A 21999-nucleotide genomic window follows, 5' to 3' on the forward strand; every position below is an offset into this window, starting at 1 on the left:
AATAAAAGTAAGTGTCATGTAAGTGTGCATGCCTTTTTCAGTTTGTGTGTATTAAAATTAATATTTCATGTGGTAAAAAAAATTTTTTTTTCATACTTTTGGGTGTCTTGCACGGATTAATTTTATTTCCATTATTTCTTATGGGGAAAATTCATTCACATAACGATTATTTCGCATAACAATTACCCCTCTTGCACGGATTAAAATCGTTAACCGGGGGTCCACTGTATCTGAAAACATTCACTTCTTCCATACTCCTCCTCCCCAATTTGATATCCAATTTTTCTTTATCTAAATCATTTGATACCCTCATCACCTTACTCTTTTCTATGTTCACTTTCAACTTTCTACCTTTACACACATTCCCAAACTCATCCACTAACCTTTGCAATTTTTCTTTAGAATCTCCCATAAGCACAGTATCATCAGCAAAAAGTAACTGTGTCAATTCCCATTTTGAATTTGATTCCACAAAATTTAATCCCACCCCTCTCCCGAACACCCTAGCATTTACTTCCTTTACAACCCCATCTATAAATATATTAAACAACCATGGTGACATTACACATCCCTGTCTAAGACCTACTTTTACCGGGAAGTAGTCTCCCTCTCTTCTACACACCCTAACCTGAGCCTCACTATCCTCATAAAAACTCTTTACAGCATTTAATAACTTACCACCTATTCCATATACTTGCAACATCTGCCACATTGCTCCTCTATCCACTCTATCATATGCCTTTTCTAAGTCCATAAATGCAATAAAAACTTCCCTACCTTTATCTAAATACTGTTCACATATATGCTTCAATGTAAACACTTGATCTACACATCCCCTACCCACTCTGAAACCTCCTTGCTCATCCGCAATCCTACATTCTGTCTTACCTCTAATTCTTTTAATTATAACCCTACCGTACACTTTTCCTGGTATACTCAGTAAACTTATTCCTCTATAATTTTTACAGTCTCTTTTGTCCCCTTTCCCTTTATATAAAGGGACTGTACATGCTCTCCGCCAATCCCTAGGTACCTTCCCCTCTTTCATACATTTATTAAACAAAAGTACCAACCACTCCAACACTATATCCCCCCCTGCTTTTAACATTTCTGTCATGATTCTATCAGTTCCAGCTGCTTTACCCCCTTTCATTCTACGTAATGCCTCATGTACCTCCCCCACACTTACATTCTGCTCTTCTTCACTCCTAAAAGATGGTATACCTCCCTGACCAGTGCATGAAATTACTGCCTCTCTTTCTTCCTTAACATTTAAAAGTTCCTCAAAATATTCTCGCCATCTACCTAATACCTCCATCTCCCCATCTACTAACTCCCCTACTCTGTTTTTAACTGACAAATCCATACTTTCCCAGGGCTTTCTTAACTTGTTTTACTCACTCCAAAATTTTTTCTTATTTTCATTAAAATTTCTTGACAGTGCCTCTCCCACTCTATCATCTGCTCTCCTTTTGCACTCTCTCACCACTCTCTTTACCTTTCTTTTACTCTCCATATACTCTGCTCTTCTTATAACACTTCTGCTTTGTAAAAACCTCTCATAAGCTACCTTTTTCTCTTTTATCATACCCTTTACTTCATCATTCCACCAATCACTCCTCTTTCCTCCTGCCCCCACCCTCCTATAACCACAAACTTCTGCCCCACATTCTAATACTGCATTTTTAAAACTATTCCAACCCTCTTCAACCCCCCCACTACTCATCTTTGCACTAGCCCACCTTTCTGCCAATAGTCGCTTATATCTCACCAGAACTTCCTCCTCCCTTAGTTTATACACTTTCACCTCCCTCTTACTTGTTGTTGCCACCTTCCTCTTTTCCCATCTACCTCTTACTCTAACTGTAGCTACAACTAAATATTTTTATTTTTTATTATCACACTGGCTGATTCCCACCAAGGCAGGGTGGCCCGAAAAAGAAAAACTTTCACCATCATTCACTCCATCACTGTCTTGCCAGAAGGGTGATTTACACTACAGTTTTTAAACTGCAACATTAACACCCCTCCTTCAGAGTGCAGGCACTGTACTTCCCATCTCCAGGACTCAAGTCCGGCCTGCCGGTTTCCCTGAACCCCTTCATAAATGTTACTTTGCTCACACTCCAACAGCACGTCAAGTATTAAAAACCATTTGTCTCCATTCACTCCTACCAAACACGCTCACGCATGCCTGCTGGAAGTCTAAATAATAATCCAATATATCAGTTGCCCCTCTATAAACATGTACATCCTGGAGCCTACCCATCAACCTTTTATCCACCAATACATAATCTAATAAACTACTTTCATTATGTGCTACATCATACCTTGTATATTTATTTATCCTCTTTTTCATAAAATATGTATTACTTATTACCAAATCTCTTTCTACACATAGCTCAATTAAAGGCTCCCCATTTACATTTACCCCTGGCACCCCAAATTTACCTACTACTCCCTCCATAACATTTTTACCCACTTTAGCATTCAAATCCCCAACCACCATTACTCTCACACTTGATTCAAAACTCCCGTGTTTACAGTTGGCTGAGCTTAGTACAGCTGCAAAGCCTGGAACACATCTATAGCATAAACCATAGGAAACCAACTGCATATTTTTCCCCATATTATTATTACAATCAGAACTAAGCATTAAACCCACAAGGGTCATACAGTGCTGCTTTATTCCCCATAAAATTGCCTTACTAGCACTGCTAAAATGTCCCTTACCTTCATCACTATGATTCATCACAAAATTAATCTCAGATCATCCATACACTAATTTAACAAAAGTTTAATATAGGAAGTAATAATTTTAAATATAAATCATATAAAGAATAGTAATTATTTTACTAAACCAACAAACCTATTTCCCTGCTGAAGAAGCCTATTTTCAATAATGTTTATATTAGTTTGTTTGATGAAAGGTTTTTCACCAACATAAAGACCTTCCTCCTCAAGATTCCTTAGCTCAGTACCGGCATCAATCTTATTGTGTAAATCACCTGTAAACAATGAGAAATATATTATATATTTTTTTTGCATTTACATATAAAGGCACAAGTCAAATTTATGTACAGTACTTTATATTACAATTGCAATAAAAAAATCAGCATTGCAATTACTGAAAGTTAAACCACATTTAGTAATGCCAGTATTTAAATTCTGTTATACAGAAAAATACTACTATACTTCTTATATCATGCTATTGTACTAAATTGTATATTTACTGTTTTTATAAAAAAGCCTCAATTAATATTACTACTTCACATTATTTTTACTATTTCTCATATCATACTATTGTATTACACTGGTTTTTGACTAGTTTTATATAAAATTTCATCCCTGGATCAAGAGTTGCTCTCCATCAATTAACCTTCCATAATGGGTATGCATTATGCACAATCTATATTTTTTCAGTTCTTTTCACATTATTAGTATGATTATTATTTTCTTTTCAACGAACCGGTCATCTCCCACTGAGGCAGGGTGACCCAAAAAAGAAAAAACACTTTCACCATCACTCACTCCATAACTGTCTTGACAAGGAAGGAAACAGTAGGTCTAATCCTTTGAATCAAGAGCACTTCAACATCAAAACATCCTTTATTTGAAGGGACATTTTACCCCCAAACAAAAAAAAACTACTTACATTATGCACCAAATGACTTACACAATAAGAAATTTTATTCAGTATATCATTTTTTAATTCTTTTCAACTCAGTGTAAGACTAGGTTAAACTCAATATACACTCTAATATTGATTTTTTCAGTATGATTCATTGGCTTGTATACTAACTTGGCAGCACTGAAGGCACAAAGAGCACTGCTTCATCATTAGCACATCTTTCATGGTAGGATAAATATTTGGCAGGAACAGTCCGAGTCACCAGCTGCAACTGAGAGGCTACCAAACCTGACTTCTCACTCTCTTTACCTATGTGTAGGTCAAAGAAATACAAGTCAATCAGAAATGATGCACATGACTGATTGAGCCCTTAGCCCTCTCAAAAAAAATTTAAAAAGAATATCTAAACAGCATTGTGACACAAAGCAGTACATGTACTGTAAAAAAAACTCAACATTTATGTGACGAATACTTGATGTGTTCTTAACAGGGCACAAACTCAACTTAGGAAAACCAAACAATGCTTAGCAACTGATCAAGTAATCACACAAGAGATTCGTGTCAGACGATATTTTCCTCTGGCAAAGAAAATACAACACAACCATCTAGGAAATGAAAATATTTACAGCTTAAAAAATATCAATTGAAGGTAAGCTTAGAGAATAAGAAATTATATGGAAGAGAGTTAAAAAGTAAACAATAACTTCAATACAATAATGACTTGAAGGTGAAAAAACAGTGAGGCATGTTTTTCAATGTTGATAATGACATAAAATACAGTACAGTGGAACCTCAAAAATCGAACTGCTCCCAACACAACCAACTATGTAAGTGTATTTTTGTAAGTGCTTTTATAAGCGTATTTTTGAGGGTCTGAAATGGACTAATCTAATTTACATTATTCCTGATGGGAATAAATTCATTCGGTAAAGGCACTCGAACAGCCTTCTGGACCGAAGAAAGTTCGATATTTGAGGTTCCACTGTATATAAAATGAGAAATATTATACTGCATTATGAAATAAACAAGACAGTACAGTACAAATAAAAAAGTCACCTACTTTCTATTCCATCATCATCATCTGGATCTTCTCCATCACTTCTTTCTCTGGGAGATTTAGCAGTAGGTTTTGTGCCTAATTTTCCATGTAAGACTCCTATTAAGAGGACAGAATTTAAATTATTTTAGTTCATAAAATAAATAATATATACAGTATATGGCTAAACTCTACTGCTATGCACTAATGCAACTAGCTAGGAGATTCCCATTACAAGATACCCTCTCTTCAATATTTACCATACTACAAAAAAAAAAAACTGTGTACAGTACACCATTTCAAACAAAGTTTAAAGCTAAATCAATAACCATGAATATGAGAAACTTTCGGGAAGCATTAATGAAAATACACTAACCTGGTTGTTTACAGAAATAAAGAGGCACAATAACAATTATAAAAATATTATTTTGTGTACCTGGAGAATGTTTTGGGGTTGGTTTTGTCTTCTGTCTGCTGAGCGGTGTCGGCAGCAGGTGTTCTTCTGGCCAAATTCGTGTAAAAAAGTCTTGACTTTCTACTCGTGATGCAGTCCTTGCCTACAAATTATGGCTTGATATAATATACAAAATTTTAGTAGAAATTAATTAAATGCACAAACATATGTATATGCATATATATATGCCTGTGGACAACCAGGCATAATGTACCTATGCAGATTTAGATGAAGATGATTGTAATTTTAAGTGCAGGAGTCATAGTTCTGGCCTTTGGTGACTGTGCAATGGATGTGTGTTTGGAGCAAATGTTGTTCTTCACGAGGGTAAGAATTCTGACATTCAGCGAGCATTGGTGGATAGTCTTTCTGTAGAAGTGGTTGGTGCAGAGAGCGATGCTTTTAATAATACATATTTTGAATGGTTTTATTATAAAGCTGCAGCTGGTGGAAGAGAAACTATCGAACCTTAGCAGCAAGGTGCGGGGCTCTGTTGTCTCTCCTCAGTCTATTGTTTAAGCTGTTAGGAAGAGCATTGATGAAGCAAAATAAGGGAAGGAGACATATGCTCCACGGGCACCTAATATCAGGATTAACAAACATGGAGTGAAAACTGTGTTTCAGAATCAGCAGATTCTGACTGTCAAACCAAAATCTGGTGTCCCGGTGAACATGTTGCTGTTGGCCGTGACTGTCTTGTCAGTTAAGAAAAAGAAATCTGTTCATGGTTTCAAGTCTTATTTGAAAGCACATCTCTTTTCTAGAGCAAATGATACTGATGATCATACTGTCATTCTTGAATATAAACTTCAAGGGAGAAGGAAGGAAGATAAAGAGGAGGAGGAGCTGCTGCTTTTACAGGAGTTGGTATAGGAGTTTGGAGTGAGGTTTAAAATATGGAGACTAAAAGTGAATGCCTTATATAAGAGAGTAAGGTGAGGAGAAGGTGAATAGATACTAAGACAATCTAGAAATACTTGACAAGTGTCCTACAGGATTTATATCACATCATTAACAGCAACTGCAACATCAGAAAGACAGCATCAGTCAAGTTTGTAAAGAATAAATGCAACTAATACCACCTGTGTGCACAATGAAGAGAATGCTACACAACCCAAGACTATTACATTAATGCTACACAATGCTGACAAGTTGATGAATAAAACAAATATGCCACACCTATGTATCCATATGGACAAGATGTTTTGCCTGCCCAGCAGGCTTTATTTCAATCAAGATTAGGGAACTGAACAACTAATAAAGCTAAGGGATAAAATACCTTAAAATCCTCTCGCCACTTCTTTTACTGTCTCCAGTTAAAGTCCCTTCTGTGTTAAATCTAAAAAAAGTCTACTGCATAGGTGAAACATCTCATCAATAAAGATATCTAGGTGTTGTACATGTGTCTTATTCAACAACCTATCCACTGAAGCAACATATTTAAAACACACTGGGTGTTGGTTATGTACCTGAACTGCAGCTTTCTGCCAACGCATCTTGATGTCAACTGCTACAGCTTCACCGTTGTCAGGAGGCTGGCAGTTATGGATGCACAACTCAGAATTTAATAAGCACAATTACTAAAGCTAGTTAAGTTGGAAAGGAAAATTTTATTATAAAAATTCCAAATAGTAATTATTAAGTTCCTTTAGGTATATTGTTCTATGTCATGCAACTAACCTTATGCAAGATACTATAAATTCCTAAAGAAACATGACCCAAAAATGAAATCAGATAACTACAAAATGGCCTCAGTGGGATACAGCTGGACTATTGAAAGAAAGAACTACAAAATAGTAGTGTATCATAATACTGGCTTGAAGGGAATTATAACTTTTCCTGCATATTTAAAGACATGCTACACATCAATTAATGTGTCTTGACTCATAAGCTACAATGAACTAATTTATAATGATAGCATTTTATAGTGCTTCTTTAAGTATTAGCAAATATGCATTTTGAGTATTTATGTATGCATATTAGGAAGGAAAGTGGTTTCATGGCATTTATAAAATTAAAGTAAAGGATAAAATAAATTTATCACTACCATGTAACTGTATTTAATTAGTTTCTGAAATAAAGATACTGTATTTATCTTTCAAGCTAATTAGAAACTTGAAAATTTGTTTTAAATTCACTGACTTTTCCAGACCAAAAGTGACCCAGATAATATAATATATTTATTATTTCCCATTCTAGCAACATGTACAAGACATGCATGATAATACAATGTTGATCCACAGAAATGCATCATTCTCACCCCAGGTTCAGTCTGGCAAGCAGGTTTCTCAAAAATCACTAAATCAATAAATATGTAAACTAAGTAAATGCTTAAATAAATAAATAAATAAATATATACACACATACATATATAATTGTATGTGCAGTCTGTGCATATACAGTATGTGAATTAGAAAACAAGTTCACAGTTAATTCTTTTTTTCCCTCTCATTCACTGTTATTGAGCAAATTTATAAAAATTTAGCATGCACAATGACAATACAATGGGTCTAATATCATTATAATATACATGCACTCAGTGGCCACTTTATTAGGTACACCTGTTTGCTAATGCAAATATCTAATCACCCATTCACTTGGCAGACCCTCAATGCCTAAAAGCATGCAGACATGGTCAAGACTCAAGAGGTTCAGTTGTTGTTCAGACTGAACATAAGAATGGAGAAGAAATGTGATCTAAGTGACTTTAATCGTGGAATGATTGTTGGTCTCAGACAGGGTGGTGCGAGTATCTCAGAAACTACTGATCTGGGATTTTCATTCACAACAGTCTCTAGAGTTTACAGAGAATGGTGAATAGCTGATGACACATTTTGAGATTTGTTTGGCATAGTATTAAGCAGTCATGAATTACATGAAGAAGGTGCTTTTTAACAATACACAACAAACATCCAGTGAGCAGCAGTCCTGTGGCTGAAAACCCCTTGATAATGAAAGTTCAGAGGAGACTAGACAGACTGGTTCAAGATGACAGGAGGGTGACAGTAACTGAAATAACCACGTGTTACAAGTGTTACATATAAGAGAATCTTTGAACTTACAACATATCAAACCTTGGAGTGGATAGGTTACATCAGCAGAAGATCACATCAGGTTTCCCCTCCTGTCAGCTAAGAACAAGATGCTGAGGCTACAGTGGACACAGGCTCACCAAAACTGGACAGTTGAAGATTAGAAAAATGTCGCCTGGTCTGATGAATCATAATTTTTGCTGCAATATGCACATGGTAGTTCCAGAATTTGGAATATTGTACACCTTTAGGATGTGGTGGAATGGGAGATTCACAGTATGAATGTGCAGCCGACAAGTCAGCAGCAACTGTGTGATGTTATCATGTCAACATGGACCATGATCTCTAAGGAATGTTTCCAGCACCTTGTTGAATCCATGCCATGAAGAATTCAGGTTGTTCTGTGGCAAAGAGGGGGGCCTTACTCGGTACTATAAGGGTGTGCCTAGTAAAGTAGCCACTGAGTGTACTGCATCACACTAGTAAACTTTCAATAGCAATCAGAGCCATGCGTGAGTGCAATTAATACCTCATCAAACCTTGTGAAAGGACGACCACTCAACTTCTTCCTTAGTCGTCCAGGTTTCTGCCTTTCACTGCCACTGGGACCCGCCACCCCAAGCTCACTAGTGTTGTCCTAATTAAAAGTATAAAGACAGAATTAACAGAAATTTTATTCTCAAGTTGCAAATTAATATAATTATGCATATTTTAAATATACAGAGTTTATAAATATGGATCTGTTACAGTACTGTATAAACCAAATGTTGTGTTACATCATCATAGCTTACTGGACTTGGCTATATCAGCAGTGACTTTTCTCAAACAAGCTGAGAATACCATACATGTAGTAAATTTTGCCACAGCACTTCAAAAATCAGTTTAAATATCATGAAATTAATACAGTATTCTGTATTTCATTGATGTTAAATAACATTAAATAAAATTAGGCTGACTCTAGATGCCACTTGGTAACAGAATTTGTCCCTGGTCATTCATCCAATATATTTGGATTTTTCTACACAGTATATGGTCACATAGTGTAGGTGTGATGGGTTTATAACACTTTTTTAGTCAAATTAATCCAAATATTCACAAAAAAATGTGTTTTACAGAGCTGGCTAATACTAAATATAATTAGCTGTCACTCAGTTGTTTAGTGCACATTTACATGTCCACTGCACTTGCTTGCCAGGCATACCAACTGAAAACATTATAATTATCATATACTGATAGGCTTGTGCTTGACTTGTAAAATACAAAGCACCTGAGGAATGACAGGTAATAGGTTTTGATCCGAGGAAGGGAAGGGTTGTTCCAATTCCCTGGATCAAGGACCCTTCTCCAGTAAAAAGCTACCCCCTGAAGGGAACATGGATACTGGATTGTAGTACAGTACTGTGCTAATCTTAGAGTTTAATATCATTTCTATATAATACTGTATATGTTCAACAGGCCAGCAGTAGTGTAGTACATAAGATTGAGTAATAGCTAGTACATTAATGAATTGTGCAGTAGACCGTCGTTTAACACGTAGTTACGTTTCTGGAAATGCCATGTCAGTTAAAAACCATGTTAGAAAAACTGAAGAACTTATGGGAAAAATAGGGTTACATTCCTGGGAGCCCCCAAAAAGCCAAACTACTTTTTTTTTAGACCAACAGATCTTACAAAAATAAAAGTGAATATGTAATTGTAGTTCATTGTCATGATATATTACTGCTTAACCCTTAAACGGTGTAAAGAGATCGACATTCAAATTCGTAGTGCTACAAAAGCAGATCTACTTTTTTTTTACATATTTTCAAATATAACAAAAAAAAATGTAGATAAAAGTTTTTTTTTACACGTTTTCAAATGTAAAACAAAAAAGAAGATCTACATTTTTTTACATACTTTCAGATGTTGAAAAAACATATATATACATTTGGACCATTTAAGGGTTAAGACTACAAATGCAATAGAAGTAATAGTATTTCTTACCTTAAATTGTGGGTAATGGTGTTTGTGGATCACTGTGAATATGCATGGAAATGCATGGTGTGGCCCTACTGGGGTGAGGTGGATGGTTATTGGTGTCGACAAAAGTGGATGGTAGAGGTTCTGGTACTAAAGTCGATGGTTGTATTGGAGTGTGCATAAATTCTGTAATGGATCTCTGGGCTCTTTTACCCTGCAGTACATTATACAGCTGGTCTAGACCCTGTTTCAAAGCACTGCTTCTAGGTTTGTCAGGGTCCTCTTCAGTGAAAAGAGTCTGCAACTTTACCAGTAATATGGAACTGCTCATGCAACTGCTGCAATGTTAACTGTTTTTCTTCAGGTTCTTCTTCATCTTCTTCTGTTATGTGGCTCCCCTGTATCTGTGCATCAACCTCTGCCAACATTTCCTCTGGACTCCTGTCTTCATCATCATCATTTTCTAAGAGCTCATTTACAACTTCATTCACATCATCAAAACCATCACCTGGTAATCTCCTTGCCAGTTGAACAATTTCCTGAACCTGACTCTCAAGCAAGGGAAAACCAGTGAAAGAATTAACTATAGAAGGGCATAACTTTCCCCAGCCTGCATTTAATGTTGATTGGGCACTTCATTCCATGCATTTCTAGCATAACTGATGGCATCTGCAATGTTAAATTTATTCCAGAAATTTGGTACTGCCAGGTTGGAGTCAGAGTCCATTGATGCAACTAGTTTTTTCATAACTTTTTTGTGTAGTTACACTTGAATGACTTAACTCCCAAATCCAGTGGTTGTATTAGAGATGTTGTATTTGGAGGTAAAAATACAACTTTTACATGTGGGGTCACATCCAGCAAAGCTTGTGGATGAGTACGGGAATTATCAAGAATGAAGAGAGCCTTGAATGCAAGGTTCTTGCTGTGCAGGTAAAACTTGACTTCAGGAATAAAGTGATACTTAAACCAGTCAATAAACATTTCCTCTGTCATCCAGGCTGACTGGTTTGATCTCCAAATTACTGGTAAGATGTTTTTATCTATACCTTTCAAAGTACGAGGATTCTTAGAACGGTAAATAACCATGGGCTTACACTTGAAATCACCTGATGCATTACCGCAAAGGAGCAAGGTGACGCGATCCTTTGCTGTCTTGAAGCCTGGTGCACTTGTCTCTTGCTGACTGATATAAGTTCATGCTGGCATTTTTTTCCAAAAATAACACTTGTCTCGTCAGCATTAAACACTTGATGTGACTCATAGCTACCCTCAGAAATAATTTCCTGCAATTCAGCAGGGAAATTATTTGCTGCTGTAAGATCAGTTAAGCACCTTTGCCAGAAAACTTATTACATAACAACTTATTATGCAACTTAAAGTTGTGGAACCAGCCTGTGCTAAACATACATTCTTTTTCAGGCCTTCCTTCCAAGCAGTGTGTATCCCGCGGGCAACGCGCGCTCTAAATTTTTTCCCCTCCCGCAAACTGGACCGTGTTAAGTTAATTTTATGAAGTGTTATACAAAAATATGCCACAATTCTTCAATAGTTCTATAACCAAAACGTGTCAAACAAAACCATGTTAAACAACAGTCTACTGTACTTCAAACACCAGTGTGAGTTTGAATGGCAAACTGGCTCAGAGGTTGTAGGAATATGCAGCTTCACTGAAAAACACAAGCTCTTTCCAACTAGTAAACTGACCTGTGTCCCAACATGTAATCTTGCACTGGATGGAATAAACCTGATGCTGCCATCTTCCTCCTGACGCTCAATATCCTCTGATATGACTTTCATGGTTGATAGTTACTGCTCTCCATCATCACACTGAAACTAAACTCTACAGTATTACTAGTTTTTAACTTTCATGTGCCCAAATAAAACACAAAGATAAGAACTTGTCAATCATGCAACACTAGTGCCATTAGTACCTCATGCAACACTATTACCACGATAATCATAACTCCTGGTTATGCAGAACATTTTGAGAAGCTTAAACCTAAAATATGATTAATGTAACATAAAAGAACATAAACATTTTACATAAATAGCATACAAAGACATCAGGGTTATATATAAAATATATGTAATTCTAATGAATATGACAACAAATATACATGAAGGTAGATTAAAAGTGCAGCAGGAATAGGAATGAGTGGAGACTAATGGTTTTTAATTTTTGATGTGCTTTTGGAGTAAAAACAAGGTAACAAGGGACTTGGGGAAATCAGTTAGCTAGACTGTACAGTGGAACCTCGGTTTTCGTCATTAATTCGTTCCAGAAAGTCTGACGAAAACCAAATTCAACGAAAACTGAAGCAATATTTCCCATAAGAAATACATAATGTAAATCCAATTAATCTGTTCCAGACGCCCAAAAGTATTAACAAAAAATACACTTTATAGAGAATAATTATAGTTTTACATATAGAAAACAATGAGAAACACAGTGAACCCTCCTTTTTCGTAAGCATCGAAATTTGTAATTTTCGCAAATAATAATGCTTTTTTGTCAAAATATTGACTTGCGAATCGTCATTTGACTCACAAATAGTCGTTCGTCCCAAATGCATATGAGTGGCCCGAGTGGCCCCACACACCATTCACAGTCAGTGTGCCATTGTTTATCAGCGAGTGAGGATGATCCCACATGTAGCGCTCCAAACGTAGATCAATGTTTTATTTTCATTCCTTCAAATTTAGCACAATAGGCTTGAGTCGCCTAGACATGAAAGAATGGGTCTGTGCACTCAGTGTGCGCACTATTAAAAAAATCTGGGAGTACTTAGTACCTTGTGGGAGCACCAGTTCAATTGAGCGCCAGCTAGATCAAATAGCGTGGCAAACACCAGGGATTCACTGATGTCATGTCGCATTAACACTCCCATTTTAAGAGGAAAGTAAAAATATGTTAGATAAATACATGAGTAAGTGTGGGTGGGTGTGAGTTGGACCTGACTAGCTTGTGCTATTAGGTCTGATGTCATGCTCCTTCCTTTCATGGATGTGACCTGACTAGGTGGGTCATTGGTCTAAGCCAGGGGGGGAGGGTGACATGTACCTGCCTTGCATGGGCCAGTAGCCCTGCTGCAGTGTTCCTTCTTTCTTATGTATTTGGCAGGCTGGCCGGCTGGCTTGCTTTGGCTGTCTCTGGCTCCCTCTCTATCTATATCTCTATCTGTCTATATCTCTGTCTATCTTATTTCTGTCTCGCATGTACACATAAGTACAGCTATTATACATAGTGTAAATTAACTAGGATAATCCAAGAATTCCAGGCAAAGATAGACAGACAGACAGATAGACAGAAACATGTTTGTGTGTATCAGTTAAAACAAATAAAGCCAGTGTTCCCCCGAGCACCCACTTATCAAATGCCACCGAGCTGATAACAGATGTCATAAAACAATTCTTCAAGGAGTGTGATATACATAGACAGAGACAGATATACATAGACAGAGATAGATAGACAGACAGGCAGACAGATAGATAGGGAGACAGGCATGCTTCAAGGTATGTGCCAGGGTATCTAAAACTTTGCTGGGACCTATAAATATTTTGTATATATTTCTAGACAATAGTAAATAACCCAGGCAGGTGTAAATGTTCACCTGTCAATGTTATTGTGACTATTTGAGCACTATTTCAGTACCTAATATTAGTATCAGAACAAAGATTGACTATGAAATTACAAGAACTATTATAAATAGTAATTATCAGAACATAGAAAATAAATAAATTAAAATAAAAACGAGAAAAAAAGGTATGGCAACACTTCTGCAAGCGGCAGGAGTCAATGTTGCTGACAGGTGAGCATCCAGAGCCAACTTCACGATCTTATATCTCGGTGAGTACTAACCCTAAAAATTTTTTTTAATCTTATAACATGTAGACAAATGTTCTCTTCATTTTAAAAGAAAAAAAAATTATTTTTTCATTTTTCAAAATACAGTGGACCCTCGACCAACGATGGCATCGTCTAACATTAAATCCGACTAGCGATACATTTTAACGCAAAAAATTTTGCCTTGACTAGCGCTAAAAAACTCGACCTGGTGGTTAACGCTCTCGCTTCACATGGTGAGGGCCTGGGTTCGATTCCCAGCCAGAGTAGAAACACTGGATGTGTTTCTTTCCACCTGTTGTCTATGTTCCCCATCAGTAAAATGGGTACCTGAGTGTTAGTCGACTGGTGTGGGTCGCATCCTGGGACACTGACCTAATTTGCCCGAAATGCAGAGCATAACAAGGGACTTTCTATATACAGTGGACCCCCGCATAACGATCACCTCCGAATGCGACCAATTATGTAAGTGTATTTATGTAAGTGCGTTTGTACGTGTATGTTTCGGGGTCTGAAATGGACTAATCTAATTCACAATATTCCTTATGGGAACAAATTCGGTCAGTACTGGCACCTGAACATACTTCTGGAGTGAAAAAATATCATTAACCGGGGGTCCACTGTAGTAGTATGTCATTGTTATCAGCTAGGACTGTATACCCTGCACATGTACTTGTAGTAAAATAAAGATATTATTATTATTATATTCGAGACGCGTCCACTTGTGGCCAGCGTTTACAAGCCAGCCAGCCACCGCGGTCCCATCCAAACATACAATCGGAACATTTCATATTATCACAGTGTTTTTAGTGACTGCACCTGCAAAATAAGTCACCATGGGCCCCAAGAAAGCTTCTAGTGCCAACCCTACAGCAAAAAGGGTGAGAATTACTATGGATATGAAGAAAGAGATCATTGCTAAGTATGAAAGTGGAGTGCGTGTCTCCGAGCTGGCCAGGTTGTACACAAAACCCCAATCAACCATCGCTACTATTGTGGCCAAGAAAACGGCAATCAAGGAAGCTGTTCTTGCCAAAGGTGCAACTATGTTTTTGAAACTGAGACCGCAAGTGATAGAAGATGTTGAGAGACTGTTACTGGTGTGGATAAACAAAAAACAGATAGCAGGAGATAGCATCTCTCAAGCGATCATATGTGAAAAGGCTAGGAAGTTGCATGACGATTTAATTAGAAAAATGCCTGCAACTAGTGGTGATGTGAATGAATTTAAGGCCAGCAAAGGTTGGTTTGAGAGATTTAAGAATCATAGTGGCATACATAGTGTGATAAGGCATGGTGAGGCTGCCAGTTCGGACCAAAAAGCAGCTGAAAAATATGTGCAGGAATTCAAGGAGTACATAGACAGTGAAGAATTGAAACCTGAACAAGTGTTTAATTGTGACACTGACAATGTTGTCAAACACTTTCGGAATGTCATAAAGGAACAGGAGGTACAGGCCTCTATGGACAGATATGTTATGCAACAGAGGTACAGTGACTCTCAAGCTGGTCCTAGGGGCATTAAAAGAAGGGAAGTAACCCCGGAAATGGACTTGACACCTCAAGTCCTAATGGAAGGGGATTCCTCTTCTAAACACTAATACCATCCACACACTCCCCTCCTCCCATCCCATCAATCATCACCAGATCTTCAATAAAGGTAAGTGTCATGTAATTGTACATGTCTTCTTCAGTTTGTATGTATTAAAATTAATATTTCATGTGGTAAAATTTTTTTTTTCAATACTTTTGTGTGTCTTGCACGGATTAATTTGATTTCCATTATTTCTTATGGGGAAAATTAACTCGACTAACGATAATTTCGATTAACGATGAGCTCTCAGGAACGGATTAATATCATTGGTCGAGGTCGGAGCGCCATGCAAGTGAACGTAGATCTACGTTTGGACAGTTTAAGGGTTAAAGAAAAAGATTGTAGAAAAATACAAAAGTGGTGGTGGTAGTGATAGTGGTAGAGGGTGGTAGTGATGGTGGTAGAGGGTGGTAGTGGTTGTGATGGTGGTAGAGGGTGGTAGTGATGGTGGTAGATGGTGGTAGTGAGGGTGGTAAAGGATGGTGGTGGTTGTGATGGTGGTAGAGGGTGGTAGTAATGGAGATTTGGGCAATGTGGAGTAGGATGGAAAGATCTGTGGAGGGACATCACCCTAACAAAGCTGTTGCAAGCTGTGTGAGCAACATGTACAATGACAAAGTCTTGTCCCATTTTAGGGAAATTTTAAAGAGACACCAGAAACAGAGCTCTCTGAATGGATATTTAGTGCCACAGGTGTGCAGTGACTCTCAAGCTGGTCCTAGTGGCATTAAAAAACAAAGAAGGGAAGTAACCCCAGTAAAGGACTTGGTACAGTAATTTCTTTATCCTCTCCCCTCCTCCCATCTTCCATACACTAAGAAGAATCTTCAATAAAGGCAAGTGTCATGTTATTATTGTTTTATTCTTCATGTCTCATTGTTTTCTGTGTATGTACATCTATATTTCATGTAAAAAAATTATTTTGTTTTAATACTTTTGGGTCTCTGGAATGGATTAATTGGATTTACATTATTTCACGTGGGGAAAATGGTTTCGGAAATCATCAATTTCACCATTAGTCACACGCTTTGGAACCGATTAATTATGAAAAACGAGGGTCCACCGTAAATATAAAGGACTAATGAAATGGATAAATGAACATTTAACATCACTTTTACCTTTATTGAAGACTCTTCTTGGTGTATGGAAGACAGCAAGGAGGGAAGAGGGAGGAGAGGTTATCTCTACCACCATCACTACCACCCTCTACCACCATCACCACCAACACCCTCTACCACCATCACTACCACCCTCTACTACCATCACAACCACTATCACCCTCTACCACCATCACTACCACCATCACTACCACCCTCTACCACCATCACTACCATGCTCTACCACCATCACTACTGCCCTCTACCACCCTCTACTGACGAGAAACAAAGCCAGACTGACTCAGAATGCGCGGGATGCTTTCTGTGAGTGCAGGCAAACATGTTTGGTATGGCGGACCACTGTCAACTCGATGAAAACCAAGGTGATGAATGAAAACTGGGACAAAATTTTGACAAAAAAAAGTCATCAAAAACCGAATTCGACGAAAACCAGGGCAAACGAAAACTGAGGTTCCACTGTACTCTGGAGGGGTGGGATGCTGCAATTAGAGAGTAATCTAAAATGTGATGTCTGCACACTTTTGGAAAGACAGCAACTGAATGAATGATGGTAAATGTTTTCTCCTCTGGGTCATCCTGCCTTGCTGGGAGATGGCCAGCAAGTTAAAAAAAAAAAAATACATTGTTTAGTGAGAGTTATTGACTACTATTTGGTGGAACTCAAACATCAATTTACATTTTGCAATACATATAACCTATGAACACCATGGAATACACTAAGTATTTCTTGTGCAATTTGTTATTTTAGGAGATACATTATTAGTAAAAATTGTATACTTAATTTGGTTGCTCAGTACATCTCCGTCAATCAATACTGAATACCGAGTCGTATTATTGAATACAAAGACATGCGTGGATCAGAGGCTGGGGTAAGGTCCCATAGCTCAATCGCTAGCGTACTCAGCTCACACACTGAGGTCCAGGGTTTAAATCTCCTCTGGTACGGCTGGAAAACATTAGGAACGTGTTTCCATAAGACACCTGCTGTCCCTGTCCCTGTTCACCCAACAGTTTAAAATAGGTACCTGGGTGTTAGTCGACTGGTGTGGGTCGCATCCTGGGACAAAACTGACCGAATTTGCCCGAAATGCTCTGCATAACAAGGGGCTTTCTATATATAGTAGTATGTCATTGATGTCAGCTAGGCCTGTACACCATGTACATGTACTTGTAGTAAATGAAGGTATTATTATTATTATTATTATTATTATTATTATTATTATTATTATGTATCCTGAAGAAGTTACATTGTTTTATTAGGGTAGGTGTGATATGATAGGTTTGTTATGTTTCTTACAATTTGCATAACAAAATACTATCCTAACTGCAAAATCAACATAATATGTTGCTGTTCCCACAATACTTATTGGCCGAAATAGGCCTAGTAGCAGTCTGAAATATGGGATTACAGCATATGATGATAATATATGGGAGTACAAAAAAAAAAAAAAAAAAAAAAAAAAAAAATTAATTTCTGATGACAGTTTTCAAGATTTGTTTGGCATAGTATTATGCAGTCATGAATTACATGAAGAAGGTGCTTTTTAACAATGGTTTTAAAGCTGGTGGTCGAGATTGAACCTTTGAAGTCTTCAAGCTTAGAGAAACATTCAAGCATGATCGATGGAAAGATGGTAAATCCAATTCCTTGGATCAATCGACCCTCACCAGGACCACCTTCCAGGAGCTGGAATATTGTACATATGAGTTTCCATATTTTATACTCGTGGAAAACGCTAAACCCATAAGGATCATAAAGTGACAGAGCTTCACCATACATACCCGCATCTGGAACATTACTTCGTGAAAAAATGCATTATTTGAACAAATAAATAGAAATAAGTCACTTTGTCTGACTTTTCCAAGTTATGCCAGGTAAAGTACACTATATAATTGAACTTATGCGTACCTGTGCCTAAATAAACTTACTTAAATAATTAGTGTCTTCTTGTTGTGATTGTAAAGGCCAGAGACAGCTACCTCTCCATGGTGTCCTCTATGTAAGTTTATTCAGGTACTGCTAGTACATATTAATACGTTATATAAAATATCATATATAGCAGCATATGTATCTTTATTTATTTTATCTTTATTTCTATATGTACAAGGTATACAGACCATATCTGACATCAATGACATACTACTGTATAGAAAGTCCCTTGTTATGTTGAGCATTTCGGGTAAATTAGGTCAGTTTTGTCCCAGGATGCGACCCACACCAGTCCACTAACACCCAGGTACCTATTTTACTGTTAGGTGAACATGGATAGCAGGTGTCTTAAGGAAACATGTCCTAATGATTCCACCTGTACCAGGGATCCAAAAATGGACCATGAAGTTTACGTAGGTACCTGAAGTTTACGGGTACACCTAAGTACACTTACACAGATTTAGATAGTAATAGAGTATTAGTAGTCGTAGAGTAGTATTAGACTAGGTAAACAGGAATAGTAGTCCATCTGAAAATAGCAGGTAACCTACTCCCTCACCTGAATTCAGTAATATTCTTCCCACAAAATAATCCGGTAAATAAATATCCGCAGAGCGGAAATGGAGCTGCTGAATGTTGGTACTCGTGTAATGTGTCCAGCGGCATAATAACATGAGGACAAGTGTCCCAGATTGTTGTTCTTAATTCGCCGGTACTCTCCCGGCCCGGGTCTTTTCCCGGCCTCGGCTCCCTGTCTTGGGAGTGTCTGAGACCTATGTTTCCCATGGGAGGAGGTACAAGTACCTCCTCATCTTCGGGACCAACTGTCCGAAGGCCTAGCCTCATTCCCCGCCCTCACGGGACTCGTAGGGAGAAGCAAGGCCTCTGGTCTGCCATCTGCCCCTCCCCAGGTGGGCTCGTGGCAGTGGCAGTGACAGTCTTGTGAGCTGCAGGTGGCAGCAAGCTCCAGCTTTGGCACCTTCCCCGCCCTAAGAGGGCTCGTGGGAGTAGTGTGGCCTTCTCTTTTTAGTGTCCCAGAGAGAACGTGGGGAAATTTGTTACTGATGACTGATGCTCAGGTGATGTTTTATCTCCGTTATGAATGCTAAAGTAGGAAAAACTTTTAGAGAGGGTGTGGTAGGTAAGTTTGGGGTGCCAGGTGTAAATGATAATGGGAGCCCTTTGATTGAACTTTGTATAGAAAGGGGTTTAGTTATAGGTAATACATATTTTAAGAAAAAGAGGATAAATAAGTATACAGGATATGATGTAGGGCGAAATGACAGTAGTTTGTTGGATTATGTATTGGTAGATAAAAGACTGTTGAGTAGACTTCAGGATGTACATGTTTATAGAGGGGCCACAGATATATCAGATCACTTTTTAGTTGTAGCTACACTGAGAGTAAAAGGTAGATGGGATACAAGGAGAACAGAAGCATCAGGGAAGAGAGAGGTGAAGGTTTATAAACTAAAAGAGGAGGCAGTTAGGGTAAGATATAAACAGCTATTGGAGGATACATGGGCTAATGAGAGCATAGACAATGGGGTCGAAGAGGTATGGGGTAGGTTTAAAAATGTAGTGTTAGAGTGTTCAGCAGAAGTTTGTGGCTACAGGAAAGTGGGTGCGGGAGGAAAGAGGAGCGATTGGTGGAATGATGATGTAAAGAGAGTAGTAAGGGAGAAAAAGTTAGCATATGAGAAGTTTTTACAAAGTAGAAGTGATGCAAGGAGGGAAGAGTATATGGAGAAAAAGAGAGAAGTTAAGAGAGTGGTGAAGCAATGTAAAAAGAGAGCAAATGAGAGAGTGGGTGAGATGTTATCAACAAATTTTGTTGAAAATAAGAAAAAGTTTTGGAGTGAGATTAACAAGTTAAGGAAGCCTAGAGAACAAATGGATTTGTCAGTTAAAAATAGGAGAGGAGAGTTATTAAATGGAGAGTTAGAGGTATTGGGAAGATGGAGGGAATATTTTGAGGAACTGTTAAATGTTGATGAAGATAGGGAAGCTGTGATTTCGTGTATAGGGCAACATCTTGTAGGAGTGAGGAAGAGCCAGTTGTGAGTGTGGGGGAAGTTCGTGAGGCAGTAGGTAAAATGAAAGGGGGTAAGGCAGCCGGGATTGATGGGATAAAGATAGAAATGTTAAAAGCAGGTGGGGATATAGTTTTGGAGTGGTTGGTGCAATTATTTAATAAATGTATGGAAGAGGGTAAGGTACCTAGGGATTGGCAGAGAGCATGCATAGTTCCTTTGTATAAAGGCAAAGGGGACAAAAGAGAGTGCAAAAATTATAGGGGGATAAGTCTGTTGAGTATACCTGGTAAAGTGTATGGTAGAGTTATTATTAAAAAAATTAAGAGTAAGACGGAGAATAGGATAGCAGATGAACAAGGAGGCTTTAGGAAAGGTAGGGGGTGTGTTGACCAGGTGTTTACAGTGAAACATATAAGTGAACAGTATTTAGATAAGGCTAAAGAGGTTTTTGTGGCATTTATGGATTTGGAAAAGGCGTATGACAGGGTGGATAGGGGGCAATGTGGCAGATGTTGCAGGTGTATGGTGTAGGAGGTAGGTTACTGAAGGCAGTGAAGAGTTTTTACGAGGATAGTGAGGCTCAAGTTAGAGTATGTAGGAAAGAGGGAGATTATTTCTCAGTAAAAGTAGGCCTTAGACAAGGATGTGTGATGTCACCGTGGTTGTTTAATACATTTATAGATGGGGTTGTAAGAGAAGTAAATGCGAGGGTCTTGGCAAGAGGCGTGGAGTTAAAAGATAAAGAACCACACATAAAGTGGGAGTTGTCACAGTTGCTCTTTGCTGATGACACTGTGCTCTTGGGAGATTCTGCAGAGAAGTTGCAGAGATTGGTGGATGAATTTGGTAGGATATGCAAAAGAAGAAAATTAAAAGTGAATACGGGAAAGAGTAAGGTTATGAGGATAACAAAAAGATTAGGTGATGAAATATTGGATATCAGATTGGAGGGAGAGAGTATGGAGGAGGTGAATGTATTCAGATATTTGGGAGTGGACGTGTCAGCGGATGGGACTATGAAAGATGAGGTGAATCATAGAATTGATGAGGGGAAAAGAGTGAGCGGTGCACTTAGGAGTCTGTGGAGACAACGAACTTTGTCCTTGGAGGCAAAGAGGGGAATGTATGAGAGTATAGTTTTACCAACGCTCTTGTATGGGTGTGAAGCATGGGTGATGAATGCTGCAGCGAGGAGAAGGCTGGAGGCAGTGGAGATGTCATGTCTGAGGGCAATGTGTGGCGTGAATATAATGCAGAGAATTCGTAGTTTGGAAGTTAGGAGGAGGTGCGGGATTACCAAAACTGTTGTCCAGAGGGCTGAGGAAGGGTTGTTGAGGTGGTTCGGACATGTAGAGAGAATGG

General features: G+C 38.1%; 1 protein-coding gene across 5 annotated transcripts in view; it reads right to left on the minus strand.

Annotated features, from left to right (window-relative positions):
* Cc2d2a (Coiled-coil and C2 domain containing 2A) overlaps nucleotides 1–19365 on the minus strand; it is a 95229-nt gene extending 75864 nt beyond the window's left edge. For 3 of the 5 annotated variants that reach the window (XM_070084181.1, XM_053775096.2, XM_070084180.1), the window contains exons 1-8: nucleotides 18601–18695; nucleotides 11820–11948; nucleotides 8683–8790; nucleotides 6591–6656; nucleotides 5104–5224; nucleotides 4692–4787; nucleotides 3803–3940; nucleotides 2870–3008 (exon numbers count right to left, since the gene is read on the minus strand). In XM_070084181.1, coding sequence (XP_069940282.1) covers nucleotides 2870–3008; nucleotides 3803–3940; nucleotides 4692–4787; nucleotides 5104–5224; nucleotides 6591–6656; nucleotides 8683–8790; nucleotides 11820–11912 — 761 coding nt within the window. In that variant the 5' untranslated portion in view covers nucleotides 11913–11948; nucleotides 18601–18695. Of the gene's footprint in view, nucleotides 1–2869; nucleotides 3009–3802; nucleotides 3941–4691; nucleotides 4788–5103; nucleotides 5225–6590; nucleotides 6657–8682; nucleotides 8791–11819; nucleotides 11949–18600; nucleotides 18696–19160 lie in introns of those variants that run through there. The other 2 variants (XM_053775095.2, XM_053775097.2) reach the window with 2 other exon arrangements.
* Nucleotides 19366–21999: the final 2634 nt, after the last annotated feature.

The sequence above is a fragment of the Cherax quadricarinatus genome, chromosome 11 (genome assembly GCF_038502225.1).
Source record: "Cherax quadricarinatus isolate ZL_2023a chromosome 11, ASM3850222v1, whole genome shotgun sequence".
Taxonomy (NCBI): Eukaryota; Metazoa; Arthropoda; class Malacostraca; order Decapoda; family Parastacidae; genus Cherax; species Cherax quadricarinatus.